The 20,078-nt window shown below is 46.0% G+C and overlaps 1 protein-coding gene across 1 annotated transcript; it reads right to left on the reverse strand.

Annotated features, from left to right (window-relative positions):
- Positions 1 to 307: 307 nt before the first annotated feature.
- kcnd1 (potassium voltage-gated channel, Shal-related subfamily, member 1) lies at positions 308 to 18,536 on the reverse strand (the record flags this gene model as incomplete). Its single annotated transcript, XM_083894839.1, has 8 exons — positions 308 to 515; positions 2,144 to 2,394; positions 2,500 to 2,595; positions 4,024 to 4,107; positions 4,487 to 4,649; positions 15,698 to 16,410; positions 17,903 to 18,148; positions 18,381 to 18,536. 8 exons carry the CDS (start codon positions 18,534 to 18,536, stop codon positions 308 to 310), a joined length of 1,917 nt encoding a protein of 638 aa, XP_083750965.1.
- Positions 18,537 to 20,078: the final 1,542 nt, after the last annotated feature.

A 20,078-nucleotide genomic window follows, 5' to 3' on the forward strand; every position in this document is an offset into this window, starting at 1 on the left:
CCTTAGTCCAGGTCTAAACACCAGCCTCGGCTGCCGTTTTACTTCCCTCTTGTACGTTCAGTGGTTTTGCAAAGTGGACCCAGTCAATCAGCCAGACGACCCGTTCAAAGGTCAGAGGTCACAGGGTCGGGGGTTAAAGGACTTTGGTTCTACCTTCACGTCCACGTCGTTTCCGCTCCACGATGACATATTCTGTTCCCGGGTTTGTTTTCAAAATCATCTGCAAACTGTGTGAGAAGCTCAGGGAGCAGAAGCTGCTGCTGCTCAGGGTCCAGAGGGGGAGGGGCTTACCGCTGAGGTCTGAAGGCTATAAGGAGGAGACTTTGATCTTTTCGTGAGTGTACGCCGTGGCGCGGGTGTTTCTCAGGATGCCGGGGATGGGAGCGGGTGAGGGAGGCAGGCTCTCCTCAGGTGTGTTGGCGGGCGGCGTGGGGATGCTGATGATGGCCGCGCTGAAATCCTGTTCCCCGCAATTTAGCTTCAGGTCCTCGAGCTGAGCGTTGAGGCTGGAACGACTGAGGGAGAAGAAAAACAACCGATCAATGACACATCTGTATCTGTATGGACCACCCTCCGATGAAAAGATCCAGGTCTAAACACCTTAGTCCAGGTCTAAATCCTCAAAGTCCAGGTCTAAACCTTCAAGAGTCCAAGTCTAAACACCTTAGTCCTGGTCTAAACCCTCAAGAGTCCAGGTCTAAACACATTAGTCCAGGTCTAAACCCTCAAGAGTCCAGGTCTAAACCCTCAAAAGTCCAGGTCTAAACCTTCAAGAGTCCAGGTCTAAACACATTAGTCCAGGTCTAAACACCTTAGTCCTGGTCTAAACCCTCAAGAGTCCAGGTCTAAACACATTAGTCCAGGTCTAAACCCTCAAGAGTCCAGGTCTAAACCCTCAAAAGTCCAGGTCTAAACCTTCAAGAGTCCAGGTCCAGTGACACAAATACATGTGGAACACCCTCCAATCAGAAGATCTAAGTCTAAATAACTTAGTCAAGGTCTAAACCCTCAAAAGTTCAGGTCTGAACCTTCAAGAGTCCAGGTCTAAACCCTCAAGAGTCCAGGTCTAAACCCTCAAGAGTCCAGGTCTAAACACATCTAAACAACATCAATGAAAACAACTGATCAATGATACATCTGTTCACCCGTTCATAAACGTCTGTATCTATCACACACCCAGGGACACAAAGACATGTGGACCACCCTCCAATCAGAAGATCTAAGTCTAAACACCTTAGTCAAGGTCTAAACCCTCAAAAGTCCAGGTATAAACCTTCAAAAGTCCAGGTCTGAACCTTCAAGAGTCCAGGTCTAAACCCTCAAGAGTTCAGATCCATGGACACAAAGACATGTGGACCACCCTCCGATCAGAAGATCCAGGTCTAAACACCTTAGTCCAGGTCTAAACCTTCAAGAGTCCAGATCCAGGGACACAAAGACATGTGGAACACCCTCCAATCAGAGGATCTAAGTCTAAACACCTTAGTCAAGATCTAAACCCTCAAAAGTCCAGGTCTGAACCTTCAAGAGTCGAGGTCTAAACACATTAGTCCAGGCCTAAACCCTCAAGAGTCCAGGTCCAGGGACTCAAAGACATGTGAAACACCCTCCGATCAGAAGATCCAGGTCTAAACACCTTAGTCCAGGTCTAAACACCTTAGTCCAGGTCTAAACCCTCAAGAGTCCAGGTCTAAACACCTTAGTCCACATCTAAACCCTCAAGAGTCCAGGTCTAAACACCTTAGTCCAGGTCTTAACCCTCAAGAGTCCAGATCCAGGGACACAAAGACATGTTGACCATCCTCTGATCAGAGGATCCAGGTCTAAACACCTTAGTCCAGGTCTAAACTTCTTAGTCCAGGTCTAAACACCTTAGTCCAGGTCTAAACACCTTAGTCCAGGTCTAAACCCTCAAAAGTCCAGGTCTAAATCCTCCAGAGTCCGAGTCTAAATCCTCCAGAGTCCGGGTCTAAACACCTTAGTCCGGGTCTAAATCCTCCAGAGTCCGGGTCTAAACACCTATGTCAGGGTCTAAACCCTCAAGAGTCCAGATCCAGGGACACAAAGACATGTGGACCACCCTCCGATCAGAAGATTGACCCACAGCGCCCCCGCGTGTCACAGATGTGGTGTGCGTGTTTACGTTTGCGGTGGTATGGCGGTGATTTTCATGTGCAGCGTGTCCAGCTCCTGAATGCTGCCCCGGCTCACGGACACCGTGGAGTTGGCCAGACGCATGGCGGCTCGTCTCCGGGCCCGCCGCGGGCAGCAGCCGGTGGAGTTGTTCTGCGCCCCCTGCTGGCTCGACAGGGAAGTGCTGCGACTCGTCCTGAAGCCGACGGACTCGGTCATACAGAGCTCGCTGTACGTCATCTCGTCTGTGAACTCGTGGTTCTGCGAGGACACAAGGTAGGACAGACGTCTGTGCAAACATCTGTGTGTGTGTGTGTGTGTGTGTGTGTGTGCGTGTGTGTGTGTGCGTGTGTGTGTGTTTCTCACCGTTGTTTTCTCCAGACAGTGCAGCAGATGATGATGTTGGTGTTCAAACGCTGATCTGTTCTTCACACACAGAGCCGTGCTGTCACTGTCCCGATCCTACACACACACACACACACACACATTTTAGATTTCCGACTCACAGGCGCCCCCCACAGTTGTCGAGTGTAATTGCACTGTGGTGAGCAGCACTCAGACAGCGTGACGCCTCCTCAGATCAACAACAACAAAGATGTCGTTCGAAAAAGCTCCAGTTATTTTTCAATGTGTTTTTCAATAATAATAATGATCTCACACAGTTGTGGTTATTTTGTCACATAAAATAAAGTTAACACAAGTCAGTTTTATACTTGTGCGTCGCCTCCACGCTGTAGCTACAGGAAGTTTCACACTAGCGCGTTGTTTATCAGACCTGTAGCTTTGGTTGTAGCTTTGGCTTTAGCTTTAGTTGTAGCTGTAGCTGTAGCTGTAGCTTTAGTTGTAGCTTTAGTTGTAGCTTTGGCTTTGGTTGTAGCTGTAGCTTTAGTTGTAGCTTTGGCTTTAGCTGTAGCTTTAGTTGTAATTTTGGCTTTAGCTTTAGCTGTAGCTTTGGCTTTAGCTGTAGCTTTAGTTGTAATTTTGGCTTTGGCTTTAGCTTTAGTTGTAGCTGTAGCTGTAGCTCTAGCTGTAGCTTTAGTTATAGCTTTAGTTGTAGCTTTGGCTTTGGTCTTAGCTGTAGCTTTAGTTGTAGCTTTAGTTGTAGCTTTGGCTTTAGTTTTAGTTGTAGCTGTAGCTGTAGCTTTAGTTGTAATTTTGGCGTTAGCTTTAGCTTTAGCTGTAGCTGTAGCTGTAGCTGTAGCTTTGGCTTTAGCTTTAGCTGTAGCTTTGGCTTTAGCTTTAGCTGTAGCTTTAGTTGTAGCTTTGGCTTTGGCTTTAGCTTTAGTTGTAGCTGTAGCTGTAGCTTTAGTTGTAGCTTTGGCTTTGGCTTTAGCTTTAGTTGTAGCTTTAGCTGTTGTTGTAGTTGTAGCTGTAGATGTAGCTGTAGCTTTAGTTGTAGCTTAGGCTTTGGCTTTAGTTGTAGCTGTAGCTGTAGCTTTAGTTGTAGCTTTGGCTTTAGCTGTAGCTTTAATTGTAGTTTTGGCTTTAGCTTTAGCTGTAGCTTTAGTTGTAGCTTTGGCTTTAGCTTTAGTTGTAGCTGTAGCTGTAGCTTTAGTTGTAGCTTTAATTGTAATTTTGGCTTTAGCTTTAGCTGTAGCTTTAGTTGTAGCTTTGGCTTTAGCTTTAGTTGTAGCTGTAGCTTTAGTTGTAGCTTTGGCTTTGGCTTTAGCTTTAGTTGTAGCTTTAGCTTTAGCTGTTGCTGTAGTTGTGACTGTGACTGTAGCTGTAACTTTAGCTTTAGTTGTAGCTTTAGCTTTAGTTGTAGCTTTAGCCGTAGCTGTGGAGGCGATGGAGAAGTATAATAATTAGTTCATAGAAGCTGTTTGTGCATGTGTGTGTGTGTGTGTGTGTGTGTGTGTGTGTGTGTGTGTGTGTGTGTGTGTGTCTCACCCCCAGTGATCTGTCTTCTTTGTATTGTAGAAAAGCGTTGGTTGTTCCTTTCTTTGCCATGCGGATTCGAGCTAAACGCACTTTCTGTTAAACAACAAACAACAACATTGTCACCGCACACAAACACACACTAACACAATTTAAAGGTGCATTCTGTGATAAATGACTTTGTGTAACTCAGACAGGTTTTAGAACATAGAATATATAAATACACATGTCTCAACCTGTCTCACCTGCTGTGCTCTCATAGATAATTTCCTGAATTTCAAAAATTCATTAAAATTATTCCTTAAGAGTTTTGCAAATAATTTCAACAGATCCTTGTTCAGGGCGATGACGACTATTATGATGGTAAATTTCAAGTCATTCCCAGAAACTTTTTGTTTGAACCTGTCTCACCTGCTGTGCTCTCACAGATGAACCTGTCTCACCTGCTGTGCTCTCATAGATGAACCTGTCTCACCTGCTGTGCTCTCATCTTATCCGCCCTCTGGTTCTGGTGATAGATTCTGCTGAAGTTGGACACGATGACGGGGACGGGCAGCGCGATGACCAGGACACCACTGAGTGAGCAGATGGACCCAAATATCTTCCCAGCAATGGTGTTAGGAACCATGTCGCCGTACCTGTACGAAGAAAACACAAGTTAGCTCGCTAGTTAGCTAGTTAGCTAGCTAGTTAGCTAGATTATTATGAACAAAGTTCTATTCAACAAAAAGGGTGTTGACAGGTTTTTACATGTTTGTACAGGTGTGGATAGGTTTATACAGATGTGGACAGGTTTGTACAGGTGTGGACAGGTTTGTATAGGTGTGGACAGGTTTGTACAGGTGTGTACAGGTGTGGACAGGTGTGTACAGGTGTGTACAGGTGTGTACAGGTTTGTACAGGTGTGGACATGTTTGTACAGGTGTGGACAGGTTTGTACAGGTGTGGACAGGTTTGTACAGGTGTGGACAGGTGTGGTCAGGTTTATACAGGTGTGGATAGGTCTGTACAGGTGTGGACAGATGTGGATAGGTGTGTACAGGTTTGTACAGGTGTGGACAGGTTTGTATAGGTGTGGACAGGTGTGGATAGGTTTGTACAGGTGTGTACAGGTGTGTACAGGTTTGTACAGGTGTGGACATGTTTGTACAGGTGTGGACAGGTGTGGTCAGGTTTATACAGGTGTGGATAGGTCTGTTCAGGTGTGGACAGGTGTGGACAGATGTGGATAGGTGTGGACAGGTTTGTACAGGTGTGGACAGGTGTGGACAGGTATGGACAGGTGTGGACAGGTTTGGACAGGTGTGGACAGGTATGGATAGGTGTGGACAGGTTTGTACAGGTGTGGACAGGTGTGGACAGGTATGGACAGGTGTGGACAGGTTTGTACAGGTGTGGACAGGTATGGATAGGTGTGGACAGGTTTGTACAGGTGTGGACAGGTATGGATAGGTGTGGACAGGTTTGTACAGGTTTGTACAGGTGTGGATAGGTTTGTACAGGTTTGTACAGGTGTGTACAGGTGTGGACAGGTTTGTATAGGTGTGGACAGGTTTGTACAGGTGTGTACAGGTGTGGACAGGTTTGTATAGGTGTGGACAGGTGTGGATAGGTTTGTACAGGTGTGTACAGGTTTGTACAGGTGTGTACAGGTGTGTACAGGTTTGTACAGGTGTGGACAGGTTTGTACAGGTGTGGACAGGTGTGGTCAGGTTTATACAGGTGTGGATAGGTCTGTACAGGTGTGGACAGGTGTGGACAGATGTGGATAGGTGTGGACAGGTTTGTACAGGTGTGGACAGGTGTGGACAGGTATGGACAGGTTTGTGTCACCATGTTTTCAACTCGATCAATGAAAACATGGTGACACAAGATGAGGTTAGCTTGTTTTAGCTTGTGTTAGCTTGTCATATGCGAAGCCCTTAAATGAGTGATGTCATGACAATGACCTCTGAACTAAATGATGCATCAGCATTTCGACGCCAGACTAATCTGGATTCTGCCGGGGGGAAAAAAAAACCTCCACGCAAGGCATCCCATAATACACAGAGAGAGAGAGAGAGAGAGGGAGAGAGAGAGTGAGAGAGCGCTAGAATCAACCGTCGTGACAAATAAAGGTTTTAGAAACCCTCAGGAGGCCCGGGTCAGCCCGGTTATTCTGAGCTGCTGCTCTCTCAGTACATTAAATATTTCATGGTCAGGATTATGTCATCCTGCACCCAAACTACGACGCCATGACAACCACGGACAGAGACGACCGAGGTCGACCGAGATAAAGGCTCCGCGTTTTACGACAGCAGACGCAGACAAAGATGAGGCCCCGATTCCCTGATTGGTGCAGATAGGAAACCATTAGTGCCCGGGTCAGCCAATCAAACGCAGGCACCTTATCGTGCACCTGAAACAGGAGAGCGAGCCGATCCCCGATGCGATCGAGCCGACAGACAACGCTAATCAGATTAGTGAAGGAAACCAGGAAGGACGATTAAAGAGAGAGAGCAGGTGATTCTCCTGCAGCGTTCACGTCAATCAGATTAACTCACTGACACTGATCCAAAAAAAGAGATTTAAAACATTTATGCATCTGAAGTTTTTTTCTCCTCCTCCTCTTCCTCCTCCTCTTCCTCCTCCTCCTCTTCCTCCTCCTCCTCTTCCCTCCTCGGCGATCGTTCTTCACAAGGACGTGGTATCGATCGCTCTGGTTTGATCATCAGCTCAGTTTGTTTTTCCTCTTTGAAAACTTCTATTCTTGGACACAGTCAGTTACTAAAAGCCTCCCTGCTCTCCTCCTCTTTCCCTCCTCCCACCCTTCACCCTTCCTCTTCCTCCTCTCACCTCTTCTTTTCTCTCCTTTTCTCCCTGAACCCTCTCTCCCTCTCTTCCTCTCTTCCCCCCCCCCCCCCCCTCTCGTCTCCTGCAGCAGTGTAATCCACATCCATGTTTAATTGATGGAGCGATGATGAAAGTTGCAGGAGAAAGAATGGCTGTTCCATGTTCTCTCCTCCACGATCCCAGCCCTGTCCTCCTCCTCCTCCTCCTCCTCCTCCTCCTCCTCCTCCTCTTCTTCTTCTCCTCATTTTCATCTCATTCTCTCACATGTTTCTGAAAGGTCACGTCAGGTCACAGATCACATGACTGTCTGGAGATTAAAGTCTGCAGAGCGACGACACTTGACGTGATGTTAGAGACATCTATTGTTGCTGCTGAACCACTGAAGAAGACAATGACTCCGTCTGCAGGGACCTGCGACGCCTGGGCTGCAGGATCCACGTCCAGTTGTGAGGGGACGACAGACGCCTTTGCAGTCTACGCAACAACATGTGTTATTGTGCTGTCGGTTGCCCGAAACGTTTTAACAAACAAGACGAAAACACAAAGTTTTACTTGATACCGTCGAGTTGCACATCTTTCAAGGCTAACCGGAGACGTCAGGAGGAGCGACTGGAACGAACAAATTTGAAGAATTCACTCGCTCACTTCATATCAGTTAACGTTACGTTCTTTTTTGTGCTCAGGTAACGAGCTAACATGAATGAAGTCATTATTACGATGCATAACAATGTAAAAAAAAAACAATGCTTGAGAGCAACAGCGTAATTAAACTCAGGTTTAAGTCAAACTAGCGTAGCTTAGATGCTAATGTGCTCCGGTCCTGATTAAATCACATCACCACTTCATTACTTCATCACATCATCACATCATCACTTCATCAATTCATCAATTCACCACATCATCACATCATCACTTCATCAATTCACCACATCAGCAAATCATCACTTCATCAAATCATCACATCATCGATTCACCACTTCATCACTTCACCACATCATCACTTCATCACTTCATCACTTCATCAATTCACCACTTCATCACATCATCACTTCACCACTTTACCACTTCATCACATCATCAATTCATCACTTCATCACATCATCACATCATCACTTCACCACTTTACCACATCATCACATCACCACTTCATCACATCATCAATTCATCACTTCATCACATCATCACATCATCACTTCACCACTTCATCACTTCATCACATCATCACTTCATCACATCAATTCACCACATCATCACATCATCACTTCATTACAGCAATTCACCACTTCATCACATCATCAATTCATCACATCATCAATTCATCACATCATCACATCATCAATTCATCACCTCATCACTTCATCAATTCACCACTTCATCACATCATCAATTCATCCCTTCATCACGTCATCACTTCACCACATCATCACTTCATCAATTCACCACTTCATCACATCATCACTTCATCAATTCACCACTTCATCACATCATCATTTCATCACATCAATTCATCACATCATCACTTCATCACATCAATTCATCACATCATCACTTCATTACAGCAATTCACCACTTCATCACATCATCAATTCATCACATCATCACTTCATCACATCATCACTTCATCACATCATCAATTCACCACATTATCACTTCATCAATTCACCACATCATCACTTTACGACTTCATCACTTCACCACTTCATCAATTCACAACATCACCACTTCATCAATTCACCACATCACCACTTCATCACTTCATCACATCACTTCATCAATTCACCACATCACCACATCACCACTTCATCACATCATCACATCATCACTTCATTACTTCATCACTTCATCACATCATCACATCATCACTTCATCACATCACTTCATCAATTCACCACATCACCACATCACCACTTCATCACATCATCACATCATCACTTCATTACTTCATCACTTCATCACTTCATCACTTCATCACATCATCACATCATCACTTCATCACATCATCACATCATCACTTCATTACTTCACCACTTCATCACATCATCACATCACCACTTCATCACATCATCACATCATCACTTCATTACTTCATCACTTCATCACATCATCAATTCATCACTTCATCACATCATCACATCATCACTTCATTACTTCACCACTTCATCACATCATCACATCAATTTATCACATCATCACATCATCACTTCATCACATCATCACATCATCACTTCATTAATTCATCACATCATCACTTCATCATATCATCACCTCATCACTTCATCACATCATCACTTCATCACTTCATCAATTCACCACTTCATCACATCATCACTTCATCACATCATCACATCAATTCACCACATCATCACATCATCACTTCATTACAGCAATTCACCACTTTATCACATCATCACTTCATCACTTCATCACATCATCAATTCACCACATTATCACTTCATCAATTCACCACATCATCACTTCACGACTTCATCACATCATCACTTCATCAATTCACCACATCATCACTTCATCAATTCACCACATCATCACTTCACGACTTCATCACTTCATCAATTCACCACATCATCATTTCATCAATTCACCACATCATTACATCAATCACATCACCACTTCACCATTTCACCACTTCATCACATCATTTCATCAATTCACCACATCACCACTTCATCACATCATCACTTCATCACATCATGACATCATCACATCATCACTTCATCACATCATCAATTCACCACATCACCATTTCACCACTTCATCAGATCTGCTGATGACGTTGCATTAATTGTGATGACAGGTCAGGACACAGAGAGGAGGTGAAAGTGAAGTAAATACAACGACATGAATAAAACATGAAAGACAATAATGGACCAGAGGAAGTCCTGACCACACACACACACACACACACACACACACACACACACACCCACACACACACACACACACACACACACACGAACACACACACACACACACACACACACATTGTCCTTGGTGCAGACTCAGTCATTGGACTTTCCCTCTGATCCACAGACAAATTCAAAGAGAATAAATATAAACGGAGAATCAATGAGTCACACGAGCAGGAAGTGGATCTAAGTTTAGATTCAAGTCTGAAAATAAAACTGAAACAGGCTGAGGAAAAAATCACAAACACACAGAGAGAAGATAAAATAAGCTCAACGCCGATCATTCATTTACCTTCTCGTATTTATCTGCTGTTAGGTTAAAGGTCAAAGGTCAAAGGTCAGGTCACTTTATATTTAGGGGACATGTGTATGGCTCGGCCAGATTGTCCTCTGTCCATGGTTCCATCACTTCCTGTCCTCCAAATGATTGTCACATATATGACATTTGAAGTCCACATGACACAACAGAACCTGAACCTGAACCTGAACCTGAACCTGAACCTGAACCTGAACCTGAACAACATTATATCAGCATAGCTTCACCTTATTGTCCTAACTGACCTAGATGCTCCAGTTCAGTTGCCTTTGACCCGTCATTCTGTCCTTCTGTCCTTCTTTGAGGGATCGTATCACAGGAAATGACCGATCCATCTGATCCTGTGTTCATCATCTGTCCTCATGTCCTTGTGTCCTTGTGTCCTTGTGTCCTCGTGTCCTCACTACGTATCTTTTGACTTTGTTTCTGCTCCACTCTCACTGTTACTGACTGCTGCACAATTAGGATGTGATGGAGTCAACTGTGAGGAGCACACACACACACACACACACACACACACACATACATACACACAACAAAGTTTTATCACTAACCTTAAACATAACCAGCTCTCACATACATGACTGAAACGCTCTCACACACGTGAAACGCTCTCAAAAACGCTACTGAAATGTTCTCACATAGGCTACTGAAATGCCTCTCACACATGTGAAACACTCTCACATACACCACTGAAACGCTCTCACACACGTGAAACGCTCTCACACACATAACTGAAACACTCTCACATACTCGACTGAAACACTCTCACACACGTGAAACGCTCTCAAAAACGCTACTGAAATGTTCTCACATAGGCTACTGAAATGCCTCTCACACATGTGAAACACTCTCACATACACCACTGAAACGCTCTCACACACGTGAAACGCTCTCACACACATAACTGAAACACTCTCACATACTCGACTGAAACACTCTCACACACGTGAAACGCTCTCAAAAACGCTACTGAAATGTTCTCACATAGGCTACTGAAATGCCTCTCACACATGTGAAACACTCTCACATACACCACTGAAACGCTCTCACACACGTGAAACGCTCTCACACACATAACTGAAACGCTCTCACATACATAACTGAAATGTTCTCACATACACTACTGACACGCTCTCACACACGTGACTAAAAACGCTCTCACTGACACTTCTGAAATGCTCTCACACGTGAAAAGCTCTCGCAAACGCTACTGAAACGCTCTCACACACATAAAGCGCTCACACACGTGAAACACTCTCACAAACGCTACTGCAACGCTCTCACAAATGTATGGACAGCCTGCTGTTGTCTATATGTCTGTCCTGCTACATTCTTCATTCTGTGAAGAGGAAACAATGTCTCAGAGTTCATGTCTGAAACAGCTTAATCTGCATAAAAGTGAAATGTCTAAATGATCATAATCATGTTACATCATAATCCGAGCTGCTGTGATAAATGTCACAGTCTTACATGAAACCAGTCGTAATATCACTGTTACAGAACACACACAAAGAGAGAGAGAAACGCTCTCACACACGAGAAACACTCTCACATACACTACTGAAACACTCACATACACTACTGAAACACTCACACAAACAAAGAGAGAGAGAAACGCTCTCACACATGAGAAACACTCTCACATACACTACTGAAACGCTCTCACATACACTACTGAAACACTCACACATACACTACTGAAACGCTCTCACATACACCACTGAAACACTCACATACACTACTGAAACACTCACACATACACTACTGAAACACTCTCACATACACTACTGAAACGCTCTCACATACACTACTGAAACACTCTCACATACACTACTCATTCATGTATTTCTTTGATTTAAAACCAGACAACATATATATATATATATAATATATATAGACATACATAGATATAAATATATCTATGTATATGTATATATTATGTTTCACAGATTTGTTCTGCTGCCACAAGGAGAAAACGACAGTGAATAAAGAGTTGTTCTGAGCAGCTGCTCATGCTTCTCCTCTGCGTCTCTGATGTTGTTTGACTTTATTTACACTGTGATAAAAACACAGGAGCAAAGCAATAAAAGAACAGAGATGAAAAACAACGACAAGACGGAGAAAGAACACAGAGAAACAAACGACAAGATCACAGCAGAGGAGGAGGAGGAGGAGGAGGTGTAGAGAGGAGGAGGAGGAGCAGTTGAATCTGGTTCAGATGAAAGGATCTCGTTGATAAACCGACAATTCTCTCAGAAACGTTGTTATATTTGAATCATCTGGGGCCAGTTGTTCAAAGGTAATCTTCATCACTGTATATTAATGTCAAAGAAACAATCATCAGATATGAACTCCACGTCCAGTCAGTGTCTCATTCTGACGGTTGTGGTTGTTTTTGTCTTGTGTTTCGTCTCAAAACAAACACTTAAAGTGACCCAATGTTGGCTCTTCTACCTGTTCTGTACAGAGCTGGTAATCCGGATTTGGTAATCCTGAAAACTGTGAGTCTGGATCAGGGTGATGCAATCCAATGTTACGGTGGCCCAGAGGTGTCAGGCCAAATACAAACGCCACAACGCAAATACAAACGCCACAACGCAAATACAAACGCCACAACGCAAATACAAACGACACAACACAAATACAAACGAGACAACACAAATACGAAAGCCACAACACGAACACAAACGCCACAACACAAATACTAAAGCCACAACACAAATACAAACGCGACAACACAAATACGAAAGCCACAACACAAACACAAATGCCACAACGGAACGTAACCCACAATGGAAGTGACCTACACTTCCACAACATGTTTGCATCTGTGTTGTGGCTTTTGTATTTGCGTTGTAGCTTTTGTATTTGTGTTGTGGCGTTGGATTTGCGTTGTGGCGTTTGTGCTTGTGTTGTGGCGTTTGTATTTGTGTTGTGGTGTTTGTATTTGTGTTGTGGCGTTTGTATTTGCGTTGTGGCGTTTGTGTTTGTGTTGTTGCGTTTGTATTTGCGTTGTGGCGTTTGTATTTGCGTTGTGGCGTTGTGGCGTTTGTATTTGCGTTGTGGCGTTTGTATTTGTGTTGTGGCATTTGTGTTTGTGTTGTGGCGTTTGTATTTGCGTTGTGGCGTTTGTATTTGTGTTGTGGCGTTTGAATTTGGCCTGACACCTCTGGGCCACCGTACAATGTTGCTTTGAAAAGCCGACTTAAAAGTAAGACGGATTACCTGATCCTGGAGAGCAAAAAACGGGATTTAACAAATCTGGATAATTTTGATCCGGATTACATTTTTTGAACAACTGGCCCCATGACGATAAATAACAACGACTGGAGAAGCAGCGCCACCAGCAGGAGTCACACGGTAACGAAGCAGCATATCTTCTCAATGTTATGAGTCGGGACGAAGACGACGACGATGAGGATGATGATGATATATTGACATGTCGATACAAAGATTTTAAATATTACAGTGAAAGAAGAGGATGTGAGTGAACTGTATTTATGTGAGGACAGAGCAGACAGAATCACAGCGTGAGTGGATGTTTGATTTTCCCATCTGTCTTGAAAGCTTCCTGGATGCATTAACACTCAGCTTCTTTGAGATCAGATCTGCCGCAGAAGCCTGAAGTGACTCAGTGTAAATGGAGTCGAGAGCTTAAACAACTTCCTCGCTCGCTGGTGAGAGCAGCAGATACGGACGGGATTTTAACATCACCAGAAACACCCCAAACACCCCGAAACACGCCACGTTGGTTTGGTTTTATGAACAAAAAACGTCGACACACGATCTCCCAGCTTCTCGCGGCGTCACTGCCTGAAGCTGCAGAGAAGCCTGCGATGGCCGAAGCTCTCAGTTTACTCATCGATCCATGATCCAAAACCTCAGCTCAGCTCCGGAGCTTCACAATGTGACTGGAAAAATGAGACCGAGGCTACATTTCCTGTGCAGGGGCGGCCGAGTCCACGCTCAGGACTCACTCTGATGATCCAGCTGTGTGAGGCAGCATTTTGTCCTGCGTTCACGTCGTTCCACCACAGAAGAAACACGACACCGTGGAGCCGCGACGATCCAGCTCATCTCAAGGTGTTTCACACAATTATGATGATTTTATTACAGAGGAACAGGAACACGATGAGATCTATGACAGACTCTGGGTCACATGATCACAGGATCACACGTCTGTGGATCACATGATCACATGAACACAGGATCACACGTCTGTTTGTGTTTCTGATGTTTCCATAACCCTTTGACCTACTGAAACGCTCTCACAAACACTACTGAAACAATCTCACAAACACTACTGAAACGCTCTTACAAACACTACTGAAACACTCACAACTACTGAAATGCTCTCACATACACTCCTGAAACCCTCTCACACACTTCTGAAACGCTCTCACATACACTTCTGAAACGCTCTCACAAACACTACTGAAACGCTCTTACAAACACTTCTGAAACGCTCTCACAAACACTACTGAAACACTCTCACAAACACTTCTGAAACGCTCTCACAAACACTACTGAAACACTCTCACAAACACTTCTGAAACGCTCTCACAAACACTACTGAAACGCTCTTACAAACACTACTGAAACGATCTTACAAACACTACTGAAACGCTCTCACATACACTTCTGAAACGCTCTCACAAACACTACTGAAACGCTCTTACAAACACTACTGAAACACTCACATACACTTCTGAAACGCTCTTACAAACACTAGTGAAAGGCTCTCACATACACCTCTGAAACGCTCTCACAAACACTACTGAAACAATCTCACATACACTACTGAAACGCTCTTACGAACACTACTGAAACACTCACATACACTGCTAAAACGCTCTCACAAACACTACTGAAACGCTCTTACGAACACTACTGAAACACTCACATACACTGCTAAAACGCTCTCACAAACACTACTGAAACACTCTCACAAACATTACTGAAACACTCTCACAAACACTACTGAAATGCTCTCACATACATTTCTGAAACACTCTCACAAACACTACTGAAACGCTCTTACAAACACTAGTAAAACACTCTTACAAACACTACTGAAACACTCTCACAAACACTACTGAAACACTCACATACATTTCTGAAACACTCTCACAAACACGACTGAAACGGTCACACAAACACGACTGAAACGCTCTCACATACACTCGTGTTTCACACAAAAGATTGATGATGATTTTATTACAGAGGAACAGGAACACGATGAGCTCTCTGACAGACTCCGGGTCACATGATCACACGTCTGTATTTCTGATGTTTCCAAAACCCTTTGAGCAGCAGATAATAGATCATTGCTGGAGCTGCATGGTGATGGTGTGTGTGTGTGTGTGGGCGACGGCAGAGTGAAGATTCACCACCGTACTTGAGAGGCATTGAGGGGGAGGCAAATACACACAAACTTCATCTCCTTTCATGGCAGAAACACAACACAAAAATGTTTTTTTCTCCGTAACCAATAATAATAATAACGACACATGTACCAACATGAGCGACACACACACACACACACACACAAGTTGCCATGGTGATATTACAAACAGCAGTAAAGTGTCGAGTAGTCAATCATCGCACTCACCCCAGCGTCGTCATGGTGACGATGGTGTACCAGAAGGAGGCGGGGATGGAGGTGAAGGTGGAGCCCGCGGTGCCCTTCTCGGCGTAGAACATGACGGTGGCGAAGATGATGATGGCCATGGTGAGGGAGAAGAGCAGGAAGCCCAGCTCCGAGGCGCAGCTCTTCAACGTGTAGCCCAAAATCCTCAGGCCCTGCGAGTGGCGCGAGAACTTGAAGATCCGGAAGACGCGGAAGACGCGGAGCGTGACGAAGGCGCCGCTGACGTCCTCGTTCTCGGGCATCACCAGGCCGATGTAGTACGGCATGATGGCCACCACGTCGATCACGGACATCACAGAGCGCATGAACTTGCTGCGGCTGGGCGCGGCGAACAGGCGCATCAGGTACTCGAAGGTGAAGATGAGGACGCAGGCCGTGTCCATGCAGAAGAAGGCCAGCTGGTATTTCTCTCCACACGGGAGGTCTTTCACGCTGCCCTTCAGAGGCCGGCACGGAACCGTCTCCACCACGTTGGCGATGACGGAGACGGCGATGAAGAAGCCCGTGACGTAGTAGAAGACCAGAGCCATGGTGGAGGTGTGGGGGTTCTCGAACGCTCGCCACAGACGCTCCCTGGGCGTACTGTGCGGGGGGAGGGGAGCGTCCATGGCCTCGTTGGCCTCGGTGTCTTCAGCCAAACGCTCCTGGTTCTCTTTCTTCCGGTCTCGGTATTCCTTCACGGAAAAGACATGAAAGCAGAAGATGAGGTTATCACGTGAAGGCGAGGAGAAGAACTGAAGTGGGCTCAGCACGAGCATAGACAACAAGGATGGAGGTCAAAGGTCAAACTCTACACGTTACCACGCTGCAAATGATGCGTTTGTTTATTTATTTTAAACATTGAAAGGACAGATGCATTCTTCTGTTCGTGACGTCCTCACCAATCAACAACCTCAGCTACAGGAAGTATACATTTCCACAGATGTTCCACAGTAAAAGTCTTCCAGCTTCCTGCCACAGAATGAAGAGAAGAGGGCTCTTATTGTGAAGGCAGAAATAAAATGGTACTTCAAACCTCTTAATACTGATACATGTCTTAGATCTCGTCCTTATGACAAACCAGAGCGCAGGAGCAGCACTGATCTGCATCGGGATTTGAACCGGCAACCCTTCTGTTACAAGCCCAATTCCTTTCCCCCATAGCAACAGTAATTAGAAAACTGAAATTGTTCAGTGTGGACAATCATCCAGTTAACACCAACTGTATTCAGTATTAATGGGGGACGGGGGCAGACCTGGGGTGGGGGTTCCTCTCTTTAAGAAGAAGGACCAAAGATTGTGACATTTACAGGGGCTTGAAGGCATCATCGGTCTGTGACCTACAACGCTCGCTGGATCGGGGACGAGAATCAGCACCTCTAAATTGGTTCTCCATAGGGGGCCCACGGTTGGTGTAGTGGTTAGCACTCTTGCCTTTGCAGCAAGAAAACCCGGATTCCTGGTTTTGAGCCCCGTTTGGAACAACTTCGGAACAAGGGCCTTTCTGCAAGGAGTTTGCATGTTCTCCCCGTGTGTTTGTCTCTATATGTGGCCCTGTGATGGACTGGCGAACTGTCCAGAGTGTACCCCAATGTCTGCTGAGATAGGCACAGCACCCCCCGCGACCCTCTGGTGGAGGATAAATCGGTCATGACCGATAGGACAAGACCATTGGCAGCTGCCAAAATGGGTTTTCTCAGAGGGGTGACCGGGGTCTCCCTCAGAGATAGGGTGAGAAGCTCAGCCCTCCAGCAGGAACTCGGACTAGCTAAGGATACCATCGGGGTGCCTCCCCAGGGAGGTGTTCCTGACAGACCTCGGGGCAGACAAAGGACTAGGCCTGGGAGGCCAGGTGACATCACCATGGCTTCCAGTTCCACTGTGAGGAACCTTGGAATTATTTTTGTCATTTGATTCACACATAAATCTAACTTCCAGAACAGGAACATTCTGTCCTTAAAGGATCTCACATCTAGATTAGATTGTTAGGATGTTCCAACAAATCTGTTAAAACCCTTCAGTGCTTTCTGGTTCCTGACCAGAAAGAGAGACCACATCACTCCAGTGTTAGCTTCTCTACACTGGCTCCCCCTTCAGTTTAGCATTTGATGATCCAGGCCCCTTCATACCTGAAAGAACTTGTTTGACCTTATCATCCCAACAGGCTTAAGTTTGGAACAGATTTACCTCCATGCAACAATCTCCAATGATCTCTGGGACGATGCCGTAGAACGCCAGCTCCTCGTCGAAGGCCTGGATGCACTCGTACCTCGGGTAGTGCAACTTTCCCGTGCGATAAAAGTTCAGAATGTGCCGGAACATCTCGGGGTCTCGGTCAAAGAAATACTCCTGCGTGTCTTCGTTGTAGAAAAACTCTTTCTCCGAGGATCCGAGCAGCGTGTCGGGATAACGGTCCAGAGTGTTCTTCCATGTCTGGGGAAGACAGACAAAGCCAAAACTTTATTTAAAAAAAATGATGATGTTATATTACTTACACTCACATATTCATAACAGTGCTAGCTCCTCCGCCAACAACGCTAGCAAAGCCTCAAAACATGGAAAACATGGAGCGGACTACTGAACTACACTACCCACAATCTACCCAAGTGGGCGGGGTCACTGTTACAATGTATTTTGGAGCGTGCTCTGTAGAGGCCACACCCACCTGAAACCTGACCCCGCTGACGTTGACGTACAGAATTTCGTCAGACCTGGACGAATTGTCCACCGGAGGTTTGGGCATCGTCTTCTTGGCCAGCGGCAGCCAGCCGACCGCTGCCGCCCGCGCAAACGGCAGCCACGTCGCCACGCCGGCCGCCATCTTGCATCAGAGGAATCCACGCGCCGAGAGCCGAGCTGCGGCCTGCGAGGCGGGGGGGGGGGGGGATCGGGGGGCCCAGTGAAGCCTAACTCCTCCCTCACTTTGTTTCCTGCCTGGAGTGGTCAGGGAGGCGGGACAGGAAGTGGTGGGACATGATGAGGAAAGGGGAGGGGCAGAGGGAGGGTTCAGCCGACGGTCAAAGGTCAAGCCATGGAAAGAACGCAGCGAAGCATCGAGGACGCAGGTCCGTTTTTACCCTCCAGCCTTCCTGGAGAACCCTTCTGTCTGTAGGGGGTGGAGCCTTCCTGGAGAACCCTTCTGCTCGGAGGGGGCGGAGCCTTCCTGGAGAACCCTTCTGCTCGGAGGGGGCGGAGCCTTCCTGGAGAACCCTTCTGCTCGGAGGGGGCGGAGCCTTCCTGGAGAACCCTTCTGCCCAGAGGGGGCGGAGCCTTCTTGTGCAGAATGTTAAAAAGTAAACGTTGGCCGTAGCTCCGCCCTCCTTTTATTACAGCTTTTCAAATTGGTATTAAATTGTGATGATGGTTCTTCAGAGTTGCAACATCAACAGTATCGCTGCCTCCTCGCTCGCCCTAAGTGTTTTTTCTCTGCTGTGGTGATTATAGATCTGCTCTCTCTCTCTCGCTCTCTCTCTCGCTCTGTGTTTTACTGTCTCTCGCTCTCTTGTGCAAGTCAGCAAGGCATTAGCGGTGATGGTAGAGAGACACCAGGTTTGTTTTGAGGAGGAGGAGGAGGAGGAGGCGTCAGGCGGTCGTTACTCCATGTCCATGTTTGGTCGTCCTGTCAGGAGAGAGAGAGAGAAAACAGGTGGACAGAAGACGAGGAGAAGAGACGTGGACGGAAAAGAAGAAGAAGAGATAAACAGAGAGAGAGAGAAGAAGGAAAAGAAGGAGAGACAAAGAGGTTTAAAGGATGTGAGAGAGAGAGAGAGAGAGGAGACGTATGGAAGATAAACAGAGAGGACAAGAGAGGACAAAAGAGGACAGGAGAGGACAAGAGAGGACAAGAGAAGATAAGAGAGGACAAGAGAGGACAGGAGAGAGGACATGATGGGACAAGAGAGGACAGGAGAGTGGACATGAGAGGACAAGAGAGAGGACAGGAGTGGACAGGAGAGGATAAGAGAGGACAGGAGAAGACAAGAGAGGACAAGAGAGGACAGGAGAGAAGACAGGAGAGGACATGAGAGGACAAGAGAGGACATGAGAGGACAGGAGAGAAGACAGGAGAGGACAGGAGAGGACAGGAGAGGACAGGAGAAGACAAGAGAGGACAGGAGAAGATAAGAGAGGACAGGAGAGGACAAGAGAGAACATGAGAGGACAGGAGAGAAGACAGGAGAGGACAGGAGAGGACAAGAGAGGACATGAGAGGACAAGAGATGACATGAGAGGACAGGAGAGAAGACAGGAGAGGACAAGAGAAGACAGGAGAGGACAGGAGAAGACAAGAGAGGACAGGAGAAGATAAGAGAGGACAGGAGAGGACAAGAGAGGACAAGAGAAGACATGAGAGGACAAGAGA

This window comes from Microchirus variegatus (assembly GCF_963457635.1).
Source record: "Microchirus variegatus genome assembly, chromosome: 9".
Classification (NCBI taxonomy): domain Eukaryota; kingdom Metazoa; phylum Chordata; class Actinopteri; order Pleuronectiformes; family Soleidae; genus Microchirus; species Microchirus variegatus.